At 47.0% G+C, this 27,773-nt stretch overlaps 1 protein-coding gene across 4 annotated transcripts; it reads left to right on the forward strand.

Moving 5' to 3' along the window:
- Positions 1-1,087: 1,087 nt before the first annotated feature.
- On the forward strand, positions 1,088-27,773 carry DNAAF6 (dynein axonemal assembly factor 6). Of its 4 annotated transcripts, none has more exons than XM_068205266.1 (6): positions 1,088-1,205; positions 2,986-3,049; positions 4,127-4,232; positions 6,077-6,173; positions 6,961-7,046; positions 26,968-27,773. In XM_068205266.1, exons 1-6 carry the CDS (start codon positions 1,113-1,115, stop codon positions 27,023-27,025), a joined length of 504 nt encoding a protein of 167 aa, XP_068061367.1. In that variant the 5' UTR covers positions 1,088-1,112; the 3' UTR covers positions 27,026-27,773. The 4 variants fall into 4 exon arrangements, with proteins under 4 accessions (XP_068061367.1, XP_068061365.1, XP_068061366.1 ...); XM_068205264.1 differs by lacking the exon at positions 26,968-27,773 and adding an exon at positions 8,520-8,656; XM_068205265.1 differs by lacking the exon at positions 26,968-27,773 and adding an exon at positions 8,250-8,343.

Below are 27,773 nucleotides of genomic sequence, written 5' to 3' on the forward strand. Positions count from 1 at the left end.
TCTTGGCGTTGCTGTGGGGACGGGGGACGCGGCTGAGGGGCCGGGGTGAGGGACCGGGGACACCGGGCCGGGACAGGAGACACCGGGCCGGGACAGGGGACACCGGGCCGGGACAGGGGACACCGGGCCGGGACAGGAGACACCGGGCCGGGACAGGGCACACCGGGCCGGGACAGGGGACACCGGGCCGGGACAGGAGACACCGGGCCGGGACAGGGCACACCGGGCCGGGACAGGAGACACCGGGCCGGGCTCCGGGACAGGGGACACCGGGCCGGGACAGGAGACACCGGCTTGCGGGACAGGGGACACCGGGCTGGGCTCCGGGACAGGGGATACCGGGCCGGGGTGCGGGACAGGAGACACCGGGCTGGGACAGGGGACACCGGGCCGGGACAGGGGACACCGGGCCCGGGTGTGGCGGTGGATCCGCCCGCCAGAGGGGACGCGGTGACGAGCATTTGTCACTGCGGTTCCTTCCCTGCGCCCCCTCCTGCCCCTGGAGCTGGGCCGGTGCGAAGGCCGGCGGGTGGGCAGAGAAGCCGGCCCACGAAGAGTTCTGCCTGGTGACCTGTGACACGGCCTCTGCCGGCGTCACTCGCAAGGCTCGGGCTGGGCTGGCAGCTGAGCGCAAGGTCCATAGTCTGGGCACACGGGAAAGGTTGGGTGCTGTTCCCTCGGGATGGCAGGACTCGACCGAGCAGCTCGAGCTGCCTCAGGGGACGTTAAGCTGGGAGTCTGGAATGGTTCTTCCCCCAGGGGCTGGTCGGGCACTGGAGCAGGATCCCCAGGATGTGGTCACAGCCCCAAGGCTGACGAAGTGTAAAGAGCATTTGGACAGCGATCCCTGGCACATGGTGGGGCTCAGGCTGTCCTGCACAGGGCCAGGAGTTGGACTCGCCGATCCTGATGGGTCCCGTCCATCTCAGCATATTCTTTGATTTTTTGTTCCATTTTACACATTTTGTCATCACACATATAAGAATTTGGCTAAACTTTTCCTTCCCAAACACACAGCACGAAAATTGTGCTTTACAGGCTGTTCCAAGCACGTTTGGTTCCTGCTTCATGTGTCACTTGTTTTCCTGCATAGGTGAGCAGTGGGTGCGGATATGGACAGCATGTTCTCAGGCTCTTCTCTGCAGAACCTCGCTAAAATGCTGTGTGATGCTCCAGAAGAGGATGAGGATGAGGATGATGATGTGGTGAGCCTTCCATGAGAGTTGCTGCTTCTTTTACATATTGTACCATAGCCTTATCCTGTTAATCAAGGAGAAGCAGATCTCTTTTTCTCAGAGTGAATAAAAACAGAATGAAAACCTCAGAAGGTTTTGGTCTGACTGAAACAGCTCGAGGATACTTTCAGAGTAACAAGCTCTTGAGATTGAGCAAGATGCCCCAGGAAAACAAGGAGACATTGTAAGCACAACATATGAGGGAGGTTTAGTTTTTCAGCCTGAAGGAAAAGAGAACATGGACTTGAAAGAGCTTTAGATACTTCAGACTTCCCACCACTTTTCCCTGAACTCTGCTGGAGATGAAGGCATTTACAGCCAGATACGATGGGGAAAATTTGCTGCTCAGCTTCTGAGTAAGGACCCAAGATATCCAGAGGCAAATGAATGTATTAATTGCATATGTCAGGCATTGAGGAACTGTAGAGATAATTGATCACTGAAGTACAATAGGTATTTTGGTGGTTGTAAAATAGGGAAAGGTGAACAATCATTTTAAGGTACATAATCTGAATGAATAATGAGAGAAATATCTGAATGTATTTTTCTATATCAGTTACTCTCAGGAGCAGATGAAAATCACAGTGTTTGGAGAACATGCATTATTCCTGCAACATGCAACACCTGCTTTTATCTAGGCCTACTTGTGTGCTGGGAAGAAATATTCTCAGGAGCCCCAAAGCTGCCAACAATGTAGAAGGCTTCTGTGAAGGCTCAAAACTTTGCCAAGTCTCTCAGGATTTTGAATAGATCATATTATGACATGAATAACAAACAAACAAACAAACAAAACCCCACAGAAACAAACAAAAAAAAAACCCCACAGATAACAAAAACAAAAAACCAAATAAAACCCCACCAGATAACAAAAATGGCAAATGCCTGAGTGTTCCCCCAAATCATTCCTCAACAAAGAGGTGACCAGCCCCAGTAGTGGCAATGCAAGTAATATCTGGGATAAAAGGGGTGCATATCCCTTGAAGTTTTCTTTCAGTGGGTTACAGATGTGGTCCTTCACACCCCACCTATCCTCCAGCTGTTTAATGTCTGCCTTTTAAACCTGCATTATTGCTGTACATCGCTGCAGTAAACATCCTGATTTTAAAAAGAATTTGTTTACATCTTATTAATAAAATGAATGACACTTCAGAGACAGAAATGGAAAGTTGCCACGAGAGATGTCAATTAAGTCTGAGTCAATCTGGGTAAATTGAAATCTTTATTTTGATTTAATTTAATGCTCTGTGCATATGAGGCACTTTTATTGAACCAAGGAATCTTCATATATAGAGAAATGCCTCACATTGGCCTATTAGCACTAAATTGATTCATAATTAGAGGAAAATGTTGTTGCCTCATGATCTCTACTGTAGAAAGGAATCCAAATGCTCTGATGGGGCTTTCATGGAGCACCCTTGGTTTCCTGTAATATTTTCATGGCAGGCAAAGCATGGAAATTTTGCCAAAATGCCATGGAAACCAAAACTCACAAAGCACATCTGTCTGTATTACTGGGCTTCTGTGAGTCTTGCTTAAACCCAGTGTGTCAAGGTCACTTTTTCTGCTGTGTGAGAGTGAAGAAAAGAGAATGTTCAGTGGTTCAGTTGTGAAACTGTGGGATAATGATTTTTCAATTCTGTTCTGGGATTTGTTTGACCTTAGATGATGTGTTGTATTTATTGACATCATGGTTGTAACTGAGCTTGGCTCTATAGAAATTGATTTAAGATCCTCTTGCTTTTCTTTGTAGCCACGCTGTTCTGTTGGTGCCATGACTCCTGCGAGTATTGGACCAGCCAAGAAAGAGACCACCAGTAAGGAGGAGTATTTGTGTGTTTTGGCATTCAGTCTCATGTCAGCAGGCTGTAACAGCTCTAGTAAGATACCACTGCAATAAAAGAGGGGTCAGTGACATTTGAGATGGGCATAGCATGACATTTCTTACAATTACACTGTAAAATTATTCCTTTCCTGAAAGCTTAACTCTAAAACATGCAAAGAGGAGCAGAGCAGTCTCCAGTGGAGATGATAACAGTTCAGAGCACAGCCTGGTCAGGGGCTGCAGGGATCATAACTGAGCAGCACAAGCTCCATGTAAGTACTCAGGAAAAACAGGAAGGCAGTTTTGGTAAAGACTTGGAAAAGTTAATGTTACGGTTTTTTTGGAGCTGAGGCTGTCACATTATTGAGCACTTTCATTAAAAGCCCTAAGAAAGGCCAACAAGGGCCAGGGTGAGTTTTGCAGGAAAGGAGCTGTGGCAAATATAATAGATTATTTTTGCTTTAATTGCTATCCAACAATAACCAGAGATTCTACTCTAAAATCTTCAAGTTTCACATTTACCAGCTTACTAAAAGAATATTGTTCCATGCAGGACAGACACAAACCATACTACTTTGCTCATAAACTTTCATGTGTCTTAAGCACCTTGTCTGGACTGTGCCCAGTAATTAATGCGAAGAACTGGATTTCTGTGTGAGGAAGTGATCCTCTTGTGAACGACTCTGCTCACTGAAAATCTCGTGTCAGGGGGCTTGTGAAAGATTAGGGATTTCATCCCTCTACACTTTACCAATTTTGAAGTGCTAGATATTATATGCCAGAAAGGAGGATTTCCAGGAAAAAAAGGTTGGGTAAAGAAGATTTAAGTGAAAGGAAAACATCCTCCCTCTGCAAATCCTCATTCATAAGAGAGTAAGGTGAAGAACACTGTAATCATTACCTAGAATGCTTTTAATGCAAAGATTTTTTTCTAAAGTCTAGAATTAATTTTCTAGGCTTTAGAAATGGCTTTTTTTCAGTCTTGAAAAATATTGTAAGTTTTCAGCAAGCCTTGAAGAACAGAGACATTTCAAAATGTGTCAGTGTGACTTTTTTTCCTCACTTACAGGTACTTTTCAAGTGAAAGCTGAAAACAAGAAAACCATTTGGAATACAGAGGAGGTCCCAGAAGGATCTGAATTTGAGGATACCTGGGACCCTAGAGAAAAGCCAGAGTAAGAAAGCTGAGACTGCCTGTGTGGGCTTTACATAGCATTAATGGAAATGAGAGCTAAAAAGCATCTACAGCCAGCTGAAAAGATTGTGTCATGCAAGAAGAAAGGAAAGATCTCAGTGTTGCGTCTAAAGCAACATGTGAGGAATGGTTTTAACCCCTCTCTTGAAATCTTCTGATCTCAGAATAGAAATTTGTGTTGGTTTTTCCAACATAAGTTAATGTGCAGTGTCAGTTACTTGTATAAAGTGGGATTAGGAGGGGAAGTAGGTCACAAAAACGATTTATTAACTTTAAAATATGCCATTTGTGTGAAATACCTGCTTTTTCCTGCTGCAACTGAGATGCATCCATTTTTCCATACTCATAAATTCATAAAGTACTCCAATGTATATTTGCATTTCAAAGATTTAAGCTCTTTAGAGACAAATAGTACTGCAGAAGAAAAGCTGTGTGCAGGCAATTTTAAGCTCTTAAATCTTGTCATTCAATCTTAGTCTGTCAAAGCACAACTTAAAACCAGAGCCTTTTCTTGCTCATAGAAAAACAGTAGCAAAAATATTCTTGAAATCAGGCATGTAATTTGGAGTTTGTAGAGGCCAGAAAGCCCTGAGGGTCAGTCCATAAAACAGCTTTTGCATTTCCAATCATTGTTTCAATGCCATGTCCTGAGGTGTTAAATGCTGGAGCATATGGACTGTAGCCCATGAAGCTGCACATTGTACACCAGAATCTTCACTTTTTCCTGCATGTAAGTCAGGACATGAGAAGTCCAATTTGCCAGTTAAACAAAATACTTAAGACCCACCTAAATGGGGACTCAGCCTTTCTGAAAATGAGGTTTCAAATTTCCCAGCTAAACACAGGACCTGAGACCCACCTGAACAGGGATTCAGCCTTTCTGAAAATGATTCGGAATTCACCCTCATGCACTGTTGTCCTTGAAATGGTCACCTGTCAGGTACAGAACACGCTGTATTGTGGGCACAAAGAAGCTTTTCTCCTGCTGTTCTTTGACCCTTCCCCTCTGCAGTGCTTCTCCAGCCTCAAGTACTTTGGACCCGTGTTGCACAGACGAAGAGAGACTATAAGTCTTTACAATAGTTCATCAAATGAAGCAAAGAAAATGTGCTAAAAGGAAAACAGATGGCTACAGAGGTGCATCCAGAGCTATTAGACACGTTTGTCACTGACTTAGGAATTATTACATATGCAGATGCACACTGGAGATGTGAAAGACTTTCTAACAGCTTACACAAGTGATCCACCCCAGTAATTTTGCTGAACTTAGTAGGAGTAGCACGTGTTATAAATACAAATTCACTTTTCCTTTCCTCATTCATTAATTACCAAGAGCAAGGGAATATGTGATTCTACATTTTGTAGATGTGAAGGAGGAGAAAATAAATGTTAGCTGAATGCAAAACTACAGTCTAGCTCAAGAGTGTTATGCTCAGGCTGCAAGAATATGCTAAAGGAAAGACCAAAACACATGTAATTGTGGCATCCCCCCTTTCAAATGCATTCCCCAGGAGTTTGTGGTGTTTGACTTGTTGATAAGCATGGTATCCACTTAGAAAGCATTTCCTGGTCCTGCCAAGACTGGTTAGGAAAGCAGAGGCAGCATGGTGAGTTTCTTGGGAGATGAAGTAAATGATTTTCACCTGTCTTCCAGCTGTCTCAGTCATGGCTCTGAACAGAAACCTAGCGCAGATGGATTGAAGTCTTGAAGGGAGACTGCAAAGGAGGAGAGACAGTGCGAGGAGGATTTACAGTCCTCTGAGAATCACAGTTTCCTTTAGTCTCCTGCCCTGGTATTATTAGGTAATGACTTCTCTTTGGCAGGTATGAGATTTCATTCAAGCAGCATGTGGGAACAGAGGATGTCTACTTTGGGATGACTGGGAAAGACCCCTCCACTGCCTGCTGTGAAGATATCGTGGTGAGCTGAGCCTGGAGTTCTGATCCCTTCTTTGTGCTCTTTCTCTGCCCTTTTCCATCTTCCTGTCTTTCTGAGGGACAGAATGTAAACACCAAGCTCCACTGCTGCCTTTGACCTCCTGTAGCATTTTCTTATGGTTCTCCAAGCATTTTTAGATGACATTTACACTTGCTAACCTGAGGAACTTGTATCTCCTCATGGACCAAGTGTGCTCAAGGGAATCTATGCAAATACATATGCCCCATATAAACTTAATGGGAATAAAATACAGCTCTAAGATGAAGCTTCATCTTGGACACAGTTTAGAGAGCAGAGGGGCTGGGAAGGAGATTTTTTTCATCTTCCTGCATTTTTTACAAGGTATGTGGGCTAGCAGAATGCTACGATGCTGACAGCCTTTAAAGTTCCAGCTATCAGATCCTGCCTCATCATTATATAATCAAAGACCTCTCTGGTTTCTGAGCTCCAGGACAGGTAGAACTGCTGTGTTATCTTTCTAGCAGAAGCAAACTGTCCCTGCACTGCACAAAGCCTGAGGCTTTTGCTGGATGTTGAACACCTGTCAAGCACATTAGCAGCTCAGGAGCTGGAAGAGAATAGGATATCAATACACATCACTAAGCTATTGAAAGCAGTCATTATCGCTGTCGTATTTTCTCTGATACAAATTACCTACTCAAAACGTTGCTCTTTGATACTAGCATTGAAATATTCATGAAAATAACCTCTTTTATAGCTTTTAGGGTAACATATGTAATCACAGCTTTACCTCTGCCCATCATTTCAGATTAAAATCAAGCTGCCAGAGACAAAGTACTCAGACATCACATTAGACATCCAGGACAAGGTTCTTGACCTTCGAACTCCCAAAAAGTAAGTGTAGCACAATTGATAGAAGTACAGTTAATACTGTTTGAAATGGGGTTTAGTCAAGCTTTTAACTGCATTCTGTGTGGAAAGCTAAAGACTGTACTATTCATTGCTCATGAGAAATAAATACAGAAAAAGTGCCCCTAGTCCATCCAGAGGTGTACAGTCTGCTGGCTTTGAATCTGTGATACTGTCCAGTAAAAAGCTCTGGGACAGATATTGGCTACTTAAACAACAAGGTTTCAAGGGCTCAAAACATCTGGCAAAAAGCTGCCCGAGGTCTTGAAAGACTTAGTCTAGTATTCCTAAGCACTAATTTGTACAAACACATATGGCCAAAGATGGTAAAAAAGTGCAGATAAATTTTCAGTAGCTGAAAGCCAAATTATGGACATATCCAAGCACAAATGCAGGGATGGAAATGTTACAAGGCTTTCTAAAGAGATTTCCTTTGATTTTTTAATAGGGCTATTTCAAGCCTATAATCAACTGACTGATGCACTCTTGAGTTTCTCAGTCTTCCTCCATCTCTCCCTCAGTGTGCTATTCCCCTGCCTGAGATTTCCAGATAACTCCCATGTCTGTTTTGCTCAAAGTCCTTCTTCACAAAGACTGTTTTTATAAGAAACTTTAATCCTCTCTGGGCTGACCTGCTGCACTGAATGGAGTGTGGGAAGATCTATATGAGAATAGCTTTCTGCAGATAAATTTGAGGTGCGAGCCATGGATTAAGGCCTAAATAAGTCGCCAGTAGACTAACTATAGAAAATCCACTCTTCTCTGCCAAAACCAGGCCGTCAGTTACCCTGTGCCTGGTTTTAACCCAAGGATGCAACAGGAGTGGAAGAATGTTAGTTTTGAAACTGGAAAATTGGGAGGAATAATTGTTCGGCTAATGACTGGCTGAACCTATGGGCAGTAAGAGAAGTAGCTTAATGCAATGCTGCAGATGTAGGAAAACCTCGGCATCCCTTTCCTTTTGCAATTCTACCTTTTTGGTGACTCAGATCTGCCATTATCTTCTCAATACCCAGCTGTCTCTAGTCACAAGCTTAGCAAATAAAAAGTTCACCATAAATCTGATGGTTGCTTGGGTACAGCCTGAACCAGTGCTGCTTTCAGAAATATAAGTGAAAATCTTTTCAGTATGAAGGAAACAGTCAAGATGTCAAGTTCTACATACTGAAAAACTTTGTTTTCCCACAGATGGGTAGGAAGACTCAAAGCAACTGCTTCCAGCTCTGTAGTCCTGGGGTTGCTTCTAAGCCAAGCTGCTTTTAAGTGATGGAAATATTTCAGTCCAGTCCTGCTGTGCATGAGGTGTTGTAGGAACCCCACAGCCCATCGCAATAAGGAGATCTATTGGAATAACATTCCCTGGCACACTGGCTGAGGAATTGCAGGAGTAACTTGCAAAGACATCTCAACTGCTCACCTGATCTGAGACACTGACATTCCCTGTGTCCTCTTTTACAGGAAGCTGCTGCTGCACCTCCCCTACCCTGTGAACAGCAAGGAGGGCAGAGCTCGTTTTCTCTCTGAAGAGGAGATCTTGGAAGTCACCTTGAGAGTATCAAGGAAGTTGGATTTTCTAAATTTTTCTGATGGATAGAGAGATATTTTGCAAAAAATAATGTTCTAGTTTGAAGTCTTTTGGAAACCCAACTTGTTCTGGAATAGTAGATGGCTCCCCTTGAACAGTCCAGGGGAATGCCTCTGGAGAAATGAGTCAGGAGGAACACAGTACCGCCAGGTTGTAACAGCTAATGCTGTCTGGTTTTTACACTGCTCTGGTTAACTTTCTGCTTCCTTCAGTCTGGTACAGACCCTGTGAATCAGAAAGAGGGAGATTTCAGTTCTGTAAGCCAGAGAAAGCCTTTTGTGTGGTCATGGCTGAGAAGTAGCACAGTGAGGCTCTGGACAATATCTGGGTTTCAAGACTTGCAAGTGCTAGTGTCCTTGCTTGGTCTCCAGTGCTGGGACTGGGACCGGTTCAGAATCTTCTCTTGCCTATTTCTGGGTGAGAAGATCATTCTTCAGGGATCCAGATCCACATCTGAGGCTCCTTTACACTGGCAGAACAAGTTAACCAGCTATAGTTGGATTGCTGAACATCTCAGCTCTTTTGAACAGTTTTTGACAGTTTATGGTTCAGTGTTGTCGATTCATCTGCTATCCCTCCACCTATTTCTCTGATCTTTCTTGATTAATAAAATAATAGGTTCTAAGGAACAGTTCCAGTTATCTTTGAGTCTGCCTTATCTACATTATGCTCTAAGAGACTTCATAAAAGTTGAGATAAAAGGAATTTTGCATAACAAAGCTTTTCTCAAAGGGCTGAAATGCTGCAAAATCTCTTTTTTGGCCTTCAGGTGCAACCCGGAGATACAGAGTTGGGTAGCCAGGGTGTTTCTCTCAGTAGCTGCTGGGCAAATATATTAATTTAACATTGTTAGTCCTGCAGAAAACTAAGGTACTTGCTCAATGATCAAAGTGGAGAGGTAAAGCAGGCCCTGGCATGTTAATTGTACATTTAACCAAAAGCCTGTGAGTACTTTCAGAGCAAAATGGCTTGAGTTGTGCATTCTTCTGGGGTGGAAGTAGAGGAAAATAATTGACCAGCTAGGCTGCAGATAGCACCCATGCAGGTAAATTTGTGGCAGGCTGTAATGACAAGATGGATACTCCATGATGGACTGCAGACACTGACAGTGAGTTTAAAGGTGTAGTCACTGTATGTTTGTAATACACTGCATTATAACTCCAGAATGAATTAGGCTGATGTCTGGACATTTCAACCAATTCCCTGAAAAGTGGACCATTGCTTGGGTCAGAATAATCCTAATCAACTTCTGCTTCAGCCTTAATGCACTGGAAGGCAGATACTTTATTTATGATTCATCACAAGCTATGAAATATGCTGATAACACTCAGGGGCTACTCCAATTGATATCTGCTTAAGCTTCCATAAATTAGATCTGAATGTCTCTTATTCTGTGGTTGAGCAGGACAATGTAGATGTATGAGAAAAGGCTGACATCATTCCTCCTGACTCAGTTTTTCCCTCCTGTGCTTGCCAAACAAGCTGTTTCTTGGAAAAAGGTTGTCTTTGTGGTCCCTAAACAATATGCTGCTTAGTTTTTGCATTTCTTATACACATTACAAGACAAGTAGAAGATTGACCAGTATCTATATGCATGTGAAAGTAACATTTGTCCAGATTAATTCAGTATATCCATGGCAGGGTACAACTCTTCTGAGCCCCACTGCAGTGCTCTAACCACAAGGTTATGTTGCCTTTATAATTGGCAGTAGTAATTTACTAAGCCTTAAATCATCAAGTTCTGCTTAATTTAATGGCAGGGTTTGATACTGAAAATAGTGATGAGTCTGGCTCATTGTGCCTCTCTCCAGTGTTAGTTTCTTATGGAAATGAGCATATGCCACACTGGTATCCACATCATTATTTACCTCCAAATAGTTTTTAACCTGAGGGTATTTTATCAGCATTCAGGAGACAAAAACCTGAAGTATGTTCTGTAAGAAATAGAAAAGGGAAATACAAATTTTTACTGCTTAAGAGGAAGGTTGTAATGTGATTTCTTGTACCTGCTGGCCACCCTCTCTGTGCATCCACCTCAGGCTCCTGTAGGTCATCCATGAGAGGGAGCTGGCAGGTTGGTGACACTGGGTAGGAAAATGGTGATATCCTGGCAAAGGGAGGCTGAAGTCACAAAGTGAGGATAGAGGAACACAGGAGACAAACTCATAAGCAACCAGGATTTGTGTGTTCCACTCAGGATAAGCTCTACTGCCCTTTTCACTAAAGTAGGGACGCTGCTCTGGGGGTGGGAAGTTTGCTGGGCTGGTTGGGTCCACTGCCTGAAAGCACCATCATCACCTGGAGAGCCTCTCACATTCTCACTTTCATCCTATCAAGGACACAAAGGCTGCCTCAGACAAAAGTTTGAGTTTGGGGGTTTGGATTTTTTCCATATATCCTCCCAAAATGACTCGCAGGTTGTCAAAATTCCCAGAAATCTGGAGGCTACTGCCAGCTACGAGAGTTGACTTTTTTGCACAGGTTTGAGGGCAGCTTTGCTTTGCTGAAGTAGCACCGGCAGAAATCCTCCAGGAGGGGAACCCCCTTTGCCTCTGAACATCAACACTGTTGCCAAAGTGCCACTCCAACACCTGCAAGCATCTTAATTAATCAAAATTATGAGCCCAGTTAAACAACCCAGCCATTAAGCCCCAGCCATTAAGCATCATCAAGCTTTATTTGGTTCCCATAAGAAGCAGCTTGATTAAATGTATTGCAGTTAAGTGGAGGATACTGCAGATGTGGAACTGGGATAGAGGCTTGTTTGCAGCAGCATCCCAATAAACTGCAGGCTCTCATCTCACCTTGTTCACGCAGTCTGTCCTCCAGTTGTGGTTGCAGAGCCACTATCCCCATTTTGACTTGTTCCTGCCTTCTCTCAGAATGATAGTGGTGTGCAAAAATACATGGCTCGGCTCACTCTTTAAATTTCATCTCTCTACATATTCCCCTTTGTCCACTTACTGCCCTGGGGCCAAGATACTTGCCTCATTCTATAGCTTGAGGAAGAGAAATCCCAGACAAGTTGCTCCATAGAAACACCTGACACAGTGCAAGAAGTTAAATTTAGATTTTTCTCTTAAACCTGCAGGCTCTTATTGTCATCTTCCTCCAGGTCTGCTGTTGATATCATCATATACCCCTTCTATTTGTCTTAAAAGACTACTTCATTTTTCTGCTGTTCAGTTTAAAGTTTGTATCTAAACTTTGTGTACTTTTTGCACTGTGTGAAACACTGCTTTATCAGGATATCCTTCCCTCCAGACAAAGTTTATCTAAAATGACTAAGCTGTACCTACGTGTGCAGACAGGTCTGTCTCCCTCATGCTGGAGCAGCTCCTTTTCAACCTGCTGGTGTTGGTGTAGACTTTCACCCTCTGCTCTGCAGCACCTGCAGCTTGGATTCCTCCCTGTTCTCTGGGATGCCCTTCAGGAACTGCTGCCACAGACAGACAGTCATTGTTGTCTGCCGTGGTCCTGGCTCCAGGGAAGGTGCCTGGAATATGCTGGGGGCTAGTTTATTTTTTTCCTATGATCTTCACAAACAGGAGTCGATTTTTCTCTTGGTGTCTGTCTTTGTTCTCTTTGTGTCTCTCTTCATTCTGTTTTCTCCTTCGGGCAAAATTCACTTTCAGATTGTGATGAATTCATCAGAGGATGGTGAACAGCATCTCTGTTTTTCCCTTTCCATCACGGTTGTTTGTTCTGTGCTCTTTTCAGGAGACTCTGATCTCTTCTCTCCTTTCCTAAGTGCTTTATCTCCCCTGATTGTTCTCACATTAGGACATTTCTCACCAGAGCCTCCTGGTAGGTTGTAGTTGACATATCTGACCCTTGTTGGATGTGCCTAATGTGGGTGAAGTGTGTGATTCATTTCCCCTCACTCAGATCAATGCTGGGTGAAGAGCTTTGTCCTCCCTTGATGTGTGTCCTGTCTGTGTGGGTGGGGAGGGGCCACAAGCGTGAGCACCACAGGCAGAACCTGGAGCGTGTTAAGGCACTTATGGTGAAGGACCATGGCACAAAAGCAGCAGATGCTGCAGGCTCTGTGAGGAGTGTTGACAGAATTGAGAGGCCTCTTGAGCCCTTGCCTCACATGTAGCCAATACCACGCGTCCCCCGATGGAATCTGCTTAGGAAGAAATGAACCAATTCAGAAAAAGTCAGAATCATTCAGAATTTCAGCTTTCCCCAAGGCCTGAAAAGTTTCTCTCTGCTTCCTGATGTGTGTCCCCACATCCCAGATGAATACTTAAAGAAGTTTTTGAAATCCACTCCAGGGCAACAGTGACACAGGCAACAGAGGAATGCCTTTGGTTTTGGAGTACTTCTCTCAATCCATAGGAATCTTTGATCATTTGGGGCTTTCTCATTTCAAGGCCTCCCTTTCATCTTTTTTCTCTGCCTCCACACACTCATTTCTGAAGAGAAGATCATAGGGTGTTGCCAGAATGATAACAGCTACTGTCCACCTACAGTCCTTAGAGACCATCTCTCTGTAATTGGGTGTCTCCTTTGTGGATCTCAGCAGCCTGGAAACTCGCTTCTGATGCTGATCAATATTTTTTTTAGCCATGCCATTTTAACTTGATGGTATCACAACCCAGCAAACATTTTCAAGAGTGCTATGTTGTATTTACTGAAACAATTCTCTGATTTTATTTGGCAGCATGTCTCCTGCAGCTGCTAAGCAGAGAGAAAAAGAGCTACACACCTCTTCTGGAAAACTCTTGTCATGTCAGAAAGCTGTGTAAAAAGGAACAGGGTAGGAATGGAGATGGACACAGCTGATTTTGTTAACTCATCAGGTGATGTGGGCAAGGCAGACATTTGCCAAACAGTGGCAGATTAGGAACTATACAAATGCAAGCACCAATACTTGAGTTAAATGATACTGTGAGCTCTGGGTGGGTTCCACCCCTCACAGGGGCCCTGGTAAGAAGAGTTTACCACCCCTGGGGATTTCTGTACTGGGAACCCTGGTGATGGGATCTCCTGACCCAGATTCCTGTAGTTATATCCCCAGATATGCTCTTGGGGGGCACTGTGGCAAGCTGGCAAGTATATAGAGGGGGATGAGGGATTGACTTCACCTGGGACAGTCAGCCATACCTTTTCTCACCTGAGCTGAGCCCGAGGGAGCCAGAGGATTCCATCCAGGATGAGGTAAATGGTGAGGAGCAGCACTGTGAGAAACTAGATGAGCAGGGGCTGTGTTAAGGCAAAGTAAATGGTGGGTGTGGATTGAGACACTGAAAGTGAGGGAGTGATGTGAACTGGGCAAAAGCACAATTGGAAAAGAAAGACATTATCAAAGTTTCTTTAAAACCACTGTGTTGAAAGGAAAGTTCAGAGCAGCCAGCCACCCTGAGCTTAGGGCTGACGAGATACCTTTGTTAGAATGTCACCAGCACTGAAAATCCTGTGCCAAAAGAAGCTGTGGGAAGGGGACTGTGCCTGGAATAGCTATGAGGTTTCCAAGAGGGCCTGAGTGCTTGGGTCATGGAGATTTATTGGGCTGGGAACCTTGTCTCACCCTGGGGATCAGACTAAGGTGGCCCATTGCAATTACTTTTATCAACAACAGATGAAAGGGGAATTGGTGTTGGGAGTTCATGAACCCTCTCAAATGCTCCCAACAGCCTGCGTCTCTGTTCTGTCCTTGCAAGCACCTATTTCTGGGTAAGCAGAGTTGTGTGTGCAGTGCCTGGGTGACAGATTGCTGTGCCCTGACCTGGAACAGGCAGTGTCACATCTAGTTTTAGGTCTACATGCATACGCATGCTTGCTTCCATCCTTTCCCCTATTTAGAGCAGCCCATGTTTATTAAAAGGAAAAAAAAAAACACCCACAAAAGTAAACAGAAATAAACACCACAAGCTTTTGCTTTAAGATCAGTAGGTAAATACATAAATGAGGGCAATAGAATTGTTCTTATTCTGGAGCCAGGTTCTACCATCAGACCAGGGGTAGAGCATCCTGCAGATGAAAAGTTTTACAAAGACTCTGCAAGGTTGTCTTGAACCAGTACTTGGATAAGAGAGCTGAAGGTGATTAACTGCTTGATGTGATACAGATGCTGAATGAAGAGAATGGCTGAAGTAATAGAAAATCCCATTTCTGTTCTCTTGCATCACAAGTTCCCAAGTTTATGCTCAGTGAGTTTATTTAAATTGGACCACTGCTTCTATTTGGAACTAATATTTTTGTTTTCTTGAATAAAATGTGTTTTCCAATGTTCTTGCCCCTCCCCAAACTACAGCCAAGCAGCATCTCAGCCTACTTTCTTAAATCAAGAGAATTGTTTATGTCCTTGGGAGCTGGCATAATAACATCTGAAGGAAGCCATGAGACACAACAGGAATTTATTCGTAAGTTAATGAAAGCTGTGCAGTGCAGCATAAGGATGATCAGGGCAGATCTTGGGTAGCATTTGTCAAGCTAAATTCCTTTCTGTTGAAATTCTTCTCCTTGGAAGACTCATGGACCAGCTTAAATACTGCTGCTGTACAAGTTTGTTATATAGTATTTCTGGGTAAAAAATGTGTAATAGAACAGGGTACAGCACAGAAACAGAAAAAAAGTTGATATGGATCAAAAAAGAAAGATAAAATTGCTTAAATGCCCAACCAAAGTGGAGAGGGGGAACGCCATCTGGGTAGTGTGGTGTATTTTCCATAGAATTTGTCACCTGGAAGAAGAATGTTTTGGTACTCACTGGAGGGAACTGGACATGGGGCTGATGCCAGACACCTGATAAAACCAAAGCACACAGAGCCTGAACCCATCTGAATAAACTCTGAAAGAGCTGGGAATGAGTTTGTGTGCAAGATCTTATCCAGAAGATGAGCTGCCATGATGAGCAAGGTCAACTCTCCCCCTTGATCTGGGATTGCTCTTGTGGTGGGAAAATGAGGTCCTGGAGTAAATATGGACTTGAATGCCAAAGCTCTGCCTCAGTGCTCAGAGAGGTGGACAGAGCAGGCCCATGTTGGAATATCACAGCATCTCTTGGGCTATGAGTCAGAGCAGACTCGTCACCATCACGCGCCTTTCCTGTCACAAGGACGTGTTTGTCCCCTCTCGGACTTGCATTGCCGTGTGCCTTCAAGGAAAAGGAGCCACAGCTCAGTTCTGTGCCTCACCCTGCCACAGGTCTGCAGCAGGACACTGTGCCCAAAGGAACAGACCTGCTTCTGCTTCCTCTTGCTGCAAGAGGTAGTGGTAGTGTGGGAATGGAGATGCCCATGGCCGAATGCCCTCCTGAGGCATGGGCTGGAAGAGAAGCTGGGGGTGTCAGCAGCCCTCTCCCACATGGAGATGGTCCTGTGCTTTTCCTGCCTGGGAAAAGTTAAACAGAGTCAACTTTGCATGAATGAACAACTTCTCTCAAATGAGAGCAAGGAGCTCAGTTACCAAAGCCTGTTTTCCACGGATCTGTCCTGCAGTGCACACAGGAGGATCTGACGTGGCCCTCAGCGATCAGAGCTCTGGTGCAGAGCAGGATGTGCCTGTCATCCACAGGAATTGAGATGCCTGAATCAGCACACTCGTTTCCCCAACAGTGGGAGCATCAGTAGGTTTATTTTCCATCTAGATGCTTGTTGACATGCATGGTGTAAACCCATCATTCCAGCTAGCACTGACAGAGGCGGAGAGGTCTCATAGTAATTAACCACCAAGCTCAGATGTTGCTGAGAGTGGGAGGGGAGAGGAGCTGCAAACAGCATACTGGCATCAGCTGCCTCTTTCTTAAAAAAAAAATCTGCCAAACAAGTTTAAATTGCTTAGAAAGCTCTGGGAGTTGGAAATAAAAAAGAAGTAAATAAAAAAAACCAACTGCAATTGCTCTGGGGAAGGAAGAGAGAGGCAGATTTGTGGTACTCTAACAAAGTTGCCAAGAGCCTAGCTCAGAATAGCTAGAGAAGATAGACATCATGCTTGCAGTGACTTCTCAGACTGAAAGGGGTTAACCAAGCTTTTACCTTTTCCATTCCCAGCACCTCAGGCTACCAGATAAAGTTGAGTTCCCAGGAAAGACCGCCATCTCCAAATACTAGCAAGCTGTGAGCTACAGCTGGTGTTTGGCTGAGACTAATCCTTGAAAGCCCAAATGCCTGTGTTCCCCAAGGCTGATCGTCAGCCTGAGCCTCAAAGGAATGGTGTGGCCAGCAGGAGCAGGGGTCATCCTTGCCCTGTACTCAGCACTGCTGAGGCCACACCTCGAGTGCTGTGTCCAGCCCTGGCCCCTCAGTTTGGGAAGGACGTTGAGATGCTCGAGGGCATCCAGAGGGGGCAACGAGGCTGGAGAGGGGCTGGGAACACAAACCCTGTGAGGAACACTGAGGGAGCTGGGGGTGCTCAGCCTGGAGAAAAGGAGACTCAGGGGTGGCCTCATCACTCTCCACAGCTCCTGAAAGGTGGCTGTGCTCAGGTGGTGTTGGGCTCTTTCTCCAGGCAGCACTGACAGAACCAGAGGACACAGTGTGAAGCTGCACCAAGGGAAATACAGGTTGGATATCAGGAAAAAGCTTTTCATGGAAAGAGTGATAAAGTTCTGGAATGGCTGCCCAGGGAGGTGCTGGAGTCCCCATCCCTGGATGTGTTTAAACAAGCCTGGATGTGGCACTGGGTGCCAGGGTTCAGTTGAGCTGTTGGGGCTGGGCTGGACTCAGTGATCTTGAGGGTCTCTTCCAACCTGGTCATTCTGTGAATTCTGTGAAAGATCCACATGCAGCACCTGCAGCCCCTGTACTCACAGGTAAATGGAGGCAGTGGCTTTTTCATTTGCTGCAACACTGCTTCTGCTTTTTAGGGAAAGAAGAGTTAATGGGTAGTGGAGCAGTCACTTTGGACACTCCTCAAACTGGACTGCAGTGCAAGTGGGGGTGGTAATTTACCTGCCCTCTTCGCTGACCCACAGCCCCCTCCTGCTCTCTCTTCTGTGCAATCTCAGGATGCAGCTACACCCGGCACAAGTGAGGCAGCCCCAAATCGCTGGTTTATTTTCCTGTCTCTGCTTTATCTCACTGAGATCTCGTCTGCTGCCTCCTGGCCTGACGCTCTGCAGGCTCGCTCGGGTTGCCAAGGGAAGCAGACATTCCTCCCCAGGTCTCAGCTCACCACTTGCTGCTGCTGTCTGAACTCGATTAAGATAAGGGGCTCTGTGGGCAGGGACACGGCTGCCCTCTTGCTGATGCAATGCCAAGCGGGCTGGGAGCTTTCAATAAAAAGTAATTAATGGTAAAGCAGACTCCTGCAATCCTGCAGTCTCTTCTATTTCTGTTACTTAGGCTTTTAAAGGCAACGAGATCACAGTGGTTTGACTTCCTTCTCTGGCCAAAAAAAGAAGGAAGCACACTTAATCTGGTGACCTCCCATCCATCTTCTGCCCTTATTAGCACCATCTGTCTCCTTCTGCCTGCTGAAAGGCGACTGTGCCTATCCTCATGGCTGGAACAATACAAATATTGCTCAATTACAGCCATGCTCCAAATGCAATTACTCAATTGCAGTGTTAATTGAATTATTTGAGTTTAATTATTCCATTAGGAGTTTTGTCAGTACAGTCTAAGCTGCTTGCTTTCTCTCTGGGTTAGCATCACAATGCAGCATCTGGCTACATAGGAAAGGACTGATTTCACTCACTCAGACCTAGTTAGGCTGAGGGAAGTCTGACACTGTTCAGAAATGGTGCTCTCAAGTTCAAGGAGAGGTGTCAAGGCTGCAGAGACCTTCTTTTCTCCAGTCAAAGCATAATACTTGTAAGCAGAAAACAGGGACTATTTATGCAGAAATAATTTTTCTGAAGAGTCAGTGACAAAAATACCTGTGAGGGTTTTCTAAGTGAAGGGATCAGTCCTAAAAGATGCTTGGCAGAAATCAAAAGGAGCAGTTGCACAACATGAGTCTGAAATAGGGGCAATATATAGTCAGTGAGACAGCTGCTGAGGGCTGCTTGCAGCCCACAGAGAGGGGCTGAGATGGGGCTGCAGTGTGAACTTCTCCAGTTCTTGTGCTAAATTCACCCGGCACACAGAAAAACTACTTGGAATTTATTTCTGATTCCTGTCTCAATATCCTGCCACAACCACCAAATCACAGAATTGTTAGGGTAGGAAGGGACCTCTGGAGATCATCTAATCCAACCCATCACTGGGTTTTCCTCACACTCATGGTAGACACTATTGTTAAAAAGGGTGCTGAAATCTTTCCCTTCCTTCAGCCATATGAGCTGCCCTGGTGGACATCAGTCCTTCAGCACCAGTTTAGAGCTGTGGCAGGTGCACTGGAGATAGCCCTGCCTATCTCAGAAGGAGCTTTTCAGCCACAGGCTCTTCTGTGAGCAGAGCTCAGGCTGCGATGCCTCTGTTCTGCAGCAGCCCAGAGCTCTGACTGCCACAGACAGCCCTGGGCTTTGTACTTGGTGTGTGTGCTGTGCTCTGGAAATCCTCCACTTGCCTCAAAGCTGCTGCCCTTGCAGCTCTGGGATTTGCAGAAGTTCCTGAGATTCGCAGGTGCAGGTATCACCCTTCAGAGCAGTGTGCAAGGCAGGGATCTGCGAGGTGGGGACACCTCTGATGTCCTGGGGTTTCTTGGGGCCGTGTATCAGATGGACCTTTCCTTGATGGGAGCCCTTATGGAATTCTGGGGGGTTCAACTTGCTGGGACAGTGCTTCCTCAATCCTTGGTGACTGCTGATCCCAGGGAATCCATCCTTTTGTCCCTTTGTCCCACCACACCCCTCCCTCACACTCCCCTGCACTGCAGGGTTTTATTGCATTGGTTTTATTGACCCAGTGGTGCACAGGACAAGAAGTAAAGGACAGAATCAGGGTGTGAAATGGCAATTTTGTGGCAGGTTCAGGTAAAATGCTCTGCCCTAGCGACCAGAAGTATCAAGGGATCGTAGTTAATCACAGATGTGAGGGGATTAGGTGGTACACACAGTCGTGCCTCACATATCTTTTGCAAATGTGGACTTTATCTGCTATGTGCCTCATTAACATTATAGAGATATTGGCACTTTGATCCTGGCTGATGTGGTGGAGTTTGAAGGTGGCAGGACCTGATGTGGCTGTCATTTCTCAGCCCCACTTTGCAAACATCCCTCTCTTTCTGAAGGAGAGGTGGTTTTCTGTACAGGGTACCAGACCTCACCCAGCTGTGGTGAGCACTGCCTCCACCAGACCCTCCTGGTGAGCTATTTGAGGCTGAATACTTGGCATGGATGTGCCAGGAGTCCTGCCCTCCTGATGGATGTGTGACTCATGACTCTGAATTCACCCTCAAATAAATGGAGAGGTTATGCCAAGAGAAAAGGATGAGCCTCTCTGGGGCAGAGTGGTGGCTAAACATCCTACAGAATAACTGCAGAGAATTGTGAAAATAGCTCCTAAATAGCCTCAGAGGCTGAGTGACCCTCAGGGCTGCTCCCAATGCCCTGGGTGCCACATCTCCCTGGCGTAGCTGCAGAGCTCAGTTCACTGCTCAGGATGCATTCAGCCCATTGTGTGGCACTGGTGATTTGAATTTCCCAGGTTTTTTACTTGTTCATTCCTACATTCTCCAGGAATACACCCGAGGCTCTGTCAGTCCTTTCCTCTCCGTGCCCATGCGTGCCTTTCTGCATCTCCAACCTGCAGCATCATCCCAGTTTGAGACGACTCCCAACAGCATTATCATCAAAGCCCTGCACTTCCCAGCTAAACCAAGAGCTGGATTTCCATGCCTGCAATATCTCAGCATCCCTCCCCTCTGTACCTGCCCTGTTTCCCTGTCTGCTCTCTGGAATGTCTCTTTATTTCACTTCTGGCAGATCTCAGGGATCTGAAGCTCAGTTTTGCAAAGTTGCTTCAGTGCCAGCAGAGGTACCAAGGCACTGACTGGGGCTTTTCACAAGCACCCGTGGCAGCCTTCTGCTGAGGCTTCCTGGCTATTCCCATGGCAAAATGGAGTGGATTTATGGGAAAGGCAGCAGCCTGGTGCTGAGAAGCCTTCATCCATCACCCTGCTGTGCCCCAGGCTCTGTGAGAACTGTGAATCCTGACAGCCTCCTGTTTGAAGCGGGAGGGAGCTGGGGGGGCTCTGAGCATCACCAGGCCCCGGCGTTAGGCAGGGCCAGAGCAGCAGCAGCCCTGCCGGAGGCTCAGGGGTGTGGATGTGCAGGAGCCACCCCCAGTCCCCTGCCAGCTCTGGTGCCCCTGCTGGGGTGGGTTTGCCATAAATCCATCCCTGTTTACGTCACAGGCAGCTGGAGCCAAGCCTGGGGGGCATTGGAAAGCAGCCTCTGGATTTGTAATTTTGTTCTTTTGACTCTAATGCCTCATTTAATATTTCACAGCCCCAGCAATGCATTCCTGTGCCAGAGACAAAGGCTGGCTGGAGGTTCAGCCACTGACATTTACTTTATTAGGCTGGGGCTCCTGAGTTTGTGCTCAGTGAGGTGAGCAGGGCTCTTCCTGTGCTCCTAGCTGGAAATACAGGGTTGGCAAAAACTTTTGGCACTTGACTTTTAGTGCTGATCCAGTTGATGGTTATGGATGGTGGAGAATAATCAGGACAACATTGCTTTTGGAAACTTTGCCTCAAGTTTTCTTTAAATGTGAAGTCTGGACTAGGGTGAGGCCATCAAGAAGAGTGTTGGGCCCACACAATCCTGAGTCAGAAGGTGCTTCCAGTGCTCCTGTTCTGAACAGCTTCCAGACCCTCTAAATACACAGGTTTAAATAATTGTCCTTTAGTCTGGAAATATTGGCTTTTCTCTTGTATCAAATGACACCTAATGTCATTGTTGCTGAAGGCAACCAGGATGAAATTGCCTGCCTTATTTTTCCCAGTGTGTTGGCTTTATGCATTTGGCAGCATTTGGAGTCAAATCAATCTTGCTTTCCTCTCCTGGACAAGTACTTAGTTTTGCTGATGTCAGGGTACAGCTTTAGTGCAGAGAAGGGAGAGGAGGCAGACCATGGCTGAGAACAGAGGGAATTGGGCTGCAAAGCCCCACAGGCTCAGGGAAGCTTGAGGCTAGAGCATTAAACCACAGGATGGTTTGGGTTGGAAAGGACCTCAAAGACCACCTCACTCCACCCCCCTGCCATGGGCAGGGACACCTTCCACTAGCCCAGGTTGCTCCAAGCCCCATCCAAACTGGCCTTGAATATTTCCATGGATGGGGCAGCAACAGCTTCTCTGGGCACCCTGTGCCAGGGCCTCACCCTCACTGTAAACCATTTTTTACTTTTGTCTAATCTAAACCTGCCTTCTGTCAGTTTAGAGCCATTCCCCCTTTCCTATCACTCAATGCACTTGTTAAAAGTCCCTCTCCAGCTCTCTTGGAGCTCCTTTAGATACTGGAAGGCTATTCTCCAGATTGAAGAGGTTCTCCTGGCTGAGCAATCCAATTTTCTCAGCCTGCCTCAACAGGAGAGGTGCTACAAGCTGAGTTTCCCTGGCCCAATGCTTCTACCTTCTACAGAAAAGGGCTGGCAGAGGTCTGGAGAGCTCAGCTGGGGACTGGGGATGTGCCGGGATCTGTGGTATTTAAATGATCCCGAGATTGTAGAAAGTCTCTGTCTTTCAGCCCCGCTGCCAAAGAAGGAGTTGTAATTCGTCTGTGCTGGTTTTCAAGGTTGTTCATTTCATCTTATCTACAATATTTTCTCTCTGACCTGCAGCAGATCTGTCTCGCAGGACAGTGTGCGGGGCTCTGCCCTCAGTGGGATGTTACAAACATTATATACCAAAAACTACGTGTGCTATATTTACAATAATGTGCCAATACCTATCACCCATGTTGAACAGTGTGTCCCCAGCCCAAACCAACAGAAATTGCCAACGCCACAGTGAAACATGGAGGGCATGAAGAAGAAGAAAAAGGACAAGGCACACCCAGTTTCCTCCATCTTTCCCCCTTTGAACCCCTTATCTAGAATCCTAAAATTCTACTTTTGCACCCGTGCCACACTAATTACTACTTCTATCAAACACTCAGAGCTTGTAATTCATCCTGAAAGACTGAAAACTCTTTTCCATGGACAGAGATCAGAGACAGTGTCTCTCGGGGCTCTGTACCGGGGGTCTCCTGACCCCCTGCCAGGGTCCCAGACCTTCCAGGGCAGCCAGAGGGATGCCCTGGATTCCCACAGGGATGCTTGGGGATTTGCACCTGCTTCAATCCAGGAGGTGTTCTTTGGCCTGCACCAGAAGCTCCCCCTATGGCAAAGCTGCCTTTCAAATAAAGGGCATTGGATGTTCGAAGAGGAGTTTCAAGGGACAGCCCTCCTCACTAAAGTGCCTCAGGATCTGTGGGGGCTTCTGACTAGTGGATGGGTGCCAAATCAGCTTCGAGAGGAGCTCAGGGGGATGTGCTCTGCTTGTGTCAGGCCTTGGGACCCTGAACAATGAACATGTGTACAGCATCCCCTGAGATGTGAGTGCCCAACTGGCTCACAGAGCCAGACTTTCCTTTCCTTTCCTTTCCTTTCCTTTCCTTTCCTTTCCTTTCCTTTCCTTTCCTTTCCTTTCCCTTTCCCTTTCCCTTTCCCTTTCCCTTTCCCTTTCCCTTTCCCTTTCCCTTTCCCTTTCCCTTTCCCTTTCCCTTTCCCTTTCCTCTCTTCTCTCCATCACTGTAGATAATTCCTTTCATCCTCTCCAGGAGGCCTCCTGCTGCCTCTTAAATCTCTTTGTTCACCTCGTTTAAATACTGCAGCCCACTCGTTTAAATACTCCAGGACTGAAAAGGCTGAGCATGATCACGATGATGGCTCTCGCTCTGGGGCTGGGGATCACCGTCCCTATGGGGGTGCCAATAGGCAGGCTGGTGGCAGCTGGACAGCGCCCTGCCACGCGTGCTTGAGATGGCCAGGGGATGATCTCCCTGGGCACACAGATCTTTAGGAGGTTTGATCTTTAGGATATTTGCTGGTTTGAGCCTTTCACTTTGTTAAATTGCCTTTATCTTGACCCACAAGTGTTTTTTCCATCTTATTTTCTCCTTCCACCCCATCCCATTCCCTCTCCTGCCGAGGAGGGGAGGGATAGAGCAGCTTGGTGGGCACCTGGCATCCAACCAAGGTCAGCTCACCACAGGAGTGCAATCTGCATTCCTTGCTTTATTTGTGCTGTGACTGCTTTGGGCTAGTTACCTTTAATTACTGGCTCTGCTGAGGCTGGTTGAGCTTTTTCCAGTGAATGGTTTGGAGGTCCTTGCTCCCAAACAATGAAACCACTTACCATCACTTATCTTTTAAATCAGAGTTTATATTTAGCTGGTGCCTTCCATTCAGGCTGCTTCTCCACACCTGCACAGAGAAAAGCTCTGCAATCCTGCTGTTCACAGGATGCTTGGAATGCTCTCTCCAGCCCTGCTGCCACAGCTGAGATGTGACATCCAGGAGGACAGAGATGTGATATCCAGGAGGACAGAGATGTGATATCCAGGAGGACAACAGGCCCCATACTGCTTGCCTTGATGTTGAGCTCAGTTTTGGCAATTCCTTCACTTTGATCATCGTTATAGAGTGAAAAAGTCTTCCAAGTGTGTACAAAGACATTAAAGCTCACACAGCCACCACACAGAGGAGCGAGCAGCCGAGGCTCCCCTGACTGCGTGAGAGGAGCTCTGCTTCTCTTTCGTGGGGGGGTGGGAGCAGAGCTCACCGAGGGGACAAAGTGTCTGCTCTGAATCCCAAAGGGCTCGAGACTTCTGAACACGAGTGTCATAAACCAGGAGATGAGATTGTTTGTCCTGAAATAACCTGGGTTTAATGCAGGCTGAAGGGAGTTGGGAGCAGCCTCAGCATTCCCCAGCCTGTTGTTTCCCCTTACACGCAGCCCCAGGAGCAGAAACTGCTGCAAAAGTTCCTGCAGCGGGCACTGGCTCCACCAGCAAGAGCTGTGCTCTCACCAGCACTGCGGGCATGGGGCAGCGGGCAGGGAAATTGTCCTTCCACTCATCCCACCCCACTGATCATGGCTTTGGGATAATTGTCTGGGGAGACTGGAGGACACAGTGCTTTAAACACGAAGAGGCACCATGGGATCCTCTTGGTGCAGTGACCCACAGCCAGCAGCCAGGACACCTTCCCCACCGCCCAGCCCAGCTGTGTGGTGTCCCCTCGGAGCTGGGGCTGGCTGGGGAGTGTCCCCCCTTTCCCAGCAGGGAGGGGTGCTCGGGGCTGAGGCTATGTGCTCAGAGGATGCTCTGCCCAGCACCTCATTCCGTGCTGGCTGCCTGACCCTGCTCCACGCAGGACGAGATGCCAACAAGAGGGCAAAGAGCCCTCATCTAATTATTGTGCTGTATTTGTACATGAGAGAAGGGAAGTGAGCAAGAGCCACGCTGCTGCTGGGAACTTGATGCCTTTAGGTAAATTGAGAGACGGGGCACTCCAATTAACGCCTTTTTTCTTCCTTTTTGCACACAATTCCTCCCTTTTCCTCTGCCTGCCTGGAAGGCTGGACTACCTGCAGTGCTTCCCGTGGCAGGAGGTGGCTGCAGGGGAGGTGGGTCGTGCATCCCTGGGAGGAAGCAGGAGGGTGCAGGGACAGTCAGGCAGCATCAGGGGACAGCCTGTCCCACCAAGGGGTTTGTGATAACGCTCTTCTGGCACTGGCCATGCACGGAGTGAAATCAAATGCACCATTCTCTTGACGGTGTTTCAAAATGCCATTAAGGGATCAGAGCATGCTCCAGCCCGGGTGCTGGCAGCAGGCAGGGGAGTGAAATAATTGATTGGCTTCTCCCTGTGCTCCAAAAGGGTTTCGATGTCAGGCCATTCATTGTGGTGGCTGGAATGCTAACACAATCCTTCGGAGCTGCAGCCCCGCCAGTGGGTGACTGTACTAATGGCTAATCCGGGGTGATGGATGGGCTGGGGGAGATGCTACTGCTGAGTAAGGAGGAGGCAGCAAGAGGAGAGTGAGGCAGCAACAGGCTGGCACTCAGCAGGCACTTTCCCAGCCAGTGTGGGAGCTGGAAGGGGGAGGCAGTGGGCAGGCAGCTTGGGCAAGTACCCATGTCCTAGCCCCTCTGCTCAGGGTGGTCGCACAGGAGGTAACATCTGAATTTAGCCACTTGATTTTTGCCAGGTCTGGACTACAGAGTAACAAAGAGATGGCAAGCCCTCTCTCTGTCCTCCCTGCAGCCCTTTTTAAAACTCAGATATGTTTCTTTATTTTGAATTAAAAGTGCACTGGGATTGCCGGCATTTTCAGGCAAATGAAAGACAAAGCTGAATGCAAAAGAGAGGGCAGTAAGAAACAATAAGATTAGCTATGCCAGGAGGGCAGTCGTGCTAATTAGCAGCAGACAGGGCCTGATGTGTTCCCCAGCACACCAGCCCAAACTTCCTGTGGATCTAGTGACTGGTGCTGCCTCCCCAGGCAGAAGCACATCTCTGTGTTGTGGGAGCATTGCTCCTGGTTTACACTGGGCTGAGCAGGAGCAGAGGTGGTGGCTGTGGTCCCCCTGCCCTACTTCAAGGCCTGCCTTGAAGGGGATGTCCACTGGGGAAGGTTTGACTGCATCCCACCCCCAAACCATGGCTTGTGCTGAGCATTCAGCTCATGGCCAAGCTGGTGGCTCACAGGAGGAGGAGGACTGGGGCTTGTCAGCCCCCTGGTTCAATCTGCATCAAGGGGACCGTGCTGGGCTCTCCCAGCAGCACCTTTCCTCCCAAAACACAGCTTCCACACCTGCATGCAAGGGACCAGATTGGCTTTAAATGGTTGCAGCTCAAGGAGCTTCTCTTGCTTATTGATCATCTACTGATTACTCCAGCACTTGGTATTCAGCTTGTAAATAAGATTACAAGGTAAATCCAAAATGGAAGTAGAGGGATGATAAAATTCTGCTCATTTACAATAAACTCAAAGAACTTTCCCCCTTCTGCCCCTCCTCCAGCTTTATTGTGAAGTCCAATAAAATACCCTGGGGACAAGAAGGAAGAGAGAGTAGCAATTCAAAGGCAACATCAAAAGGCATCTCTATTTATTTCAGCGTGTCAACAGGCACAGAGAGATGCTTCCAGCCAAATGTGGCAGCTGCTCCAAGTGCAGCAGCCCAGCCCCTTCCCTGCCATCCCCAGCCAGCTCTGCTCAGCCCAGGGCTTCACCTGCCCTGTGCTGGAAAGACAGGCCCAATCCCATCCATTTCCTTCAGATCCCAGATAAGTTTCTATTTCGGTGGCAAGCACTTTAGGTGTTAGATGGGGAGTTCAGTACCATAGACTGTTCTCACTGCATTTCTGCAAAAGAGAAAAAAACAAATGCTCTGTGACTAAAAATAGGTATTCCTCTTCCGTCTCTGTGCTGCTGCAGGGCTGTCCTTTGGGCTCCTAGCAGTGCCAAGTGCCCTGGATCTACCACAACACGCTGAAGGAGACTGTGATTTAATGGCAGGATGTTTAAGAGCTATGCCCACCTTTGCCAGCCCTGGAAACATCAGTTTGTGATATCCTGTGGCTGAAGTAAGCCCCAGCTGCTGGAGTCATGGGAATTCATGAGGATTTTGAAATCTGGAAGAAGCCCAGTCTCTTCCACTGGACAGCCATGGAGGTTTCTCCCAGGTCCATCTTCTGAGGGCAGGGAAAGCATTTCCCTGCTCTGAGCAGCAGCCGGGACATCCTCACAGGGACCTGTGCAGGCACTGCCCAAAAGGCAAGGCTTCTCTGCACCTCCTTTATGGATGCTACTGCTTCAAGCAAGGGAAAAAACCTCCTCGAGCTATTTAGGACCTGACACCACCCAGCTTCAGGTGCTCCAGCAGCAAGGCTCAGGAGGATGGGTTGTCCTGCCTTTCCCCTGTGGGGTCTTTAGGAGACTAGGGAACATTTTGTCGAAATTGTGCTTTTCCCCAGGAACCTTTGAAGGGATTTGCCCTCGGCAGGAATTGTGCCAAGCTATTATCCTTCACTGTCATGTCAGGGGAAGCTGTAGCCCCCATCCCCTGGGCTCCCTGGTGCTTAGAGCAGGTTGTGTCCTTGCAGCTGGTAGTGGGGCACCAGCACTGCTCCCCACCAAGGGTGTCACACTGAGTGCCAGCACCAACACTGAGCACAGAGTACTTTTGTGGCAGGGTTCCCTCAAGAATGAGGCTTTTAAATATAGCAGGATTGACTCGAAAT

Source organism: Anomalospiza imberbis, chromosome 14 (assembly GCF_031753505.1).
Source record: "Anomalospiza imberbis isolate Cuckoo-Finch-1a 21T00152 chromosome 14, ASM3175350v1, whole genome shotgun sequence".
In the NCBI taxonomy this organism is placed as follows: domain Eukaryota; kingdom Metazoa; phylum Chordata; class Aves; order Passeriformes; family Viduidae; genus Anomalospiza; species Anomalospiza imberbis.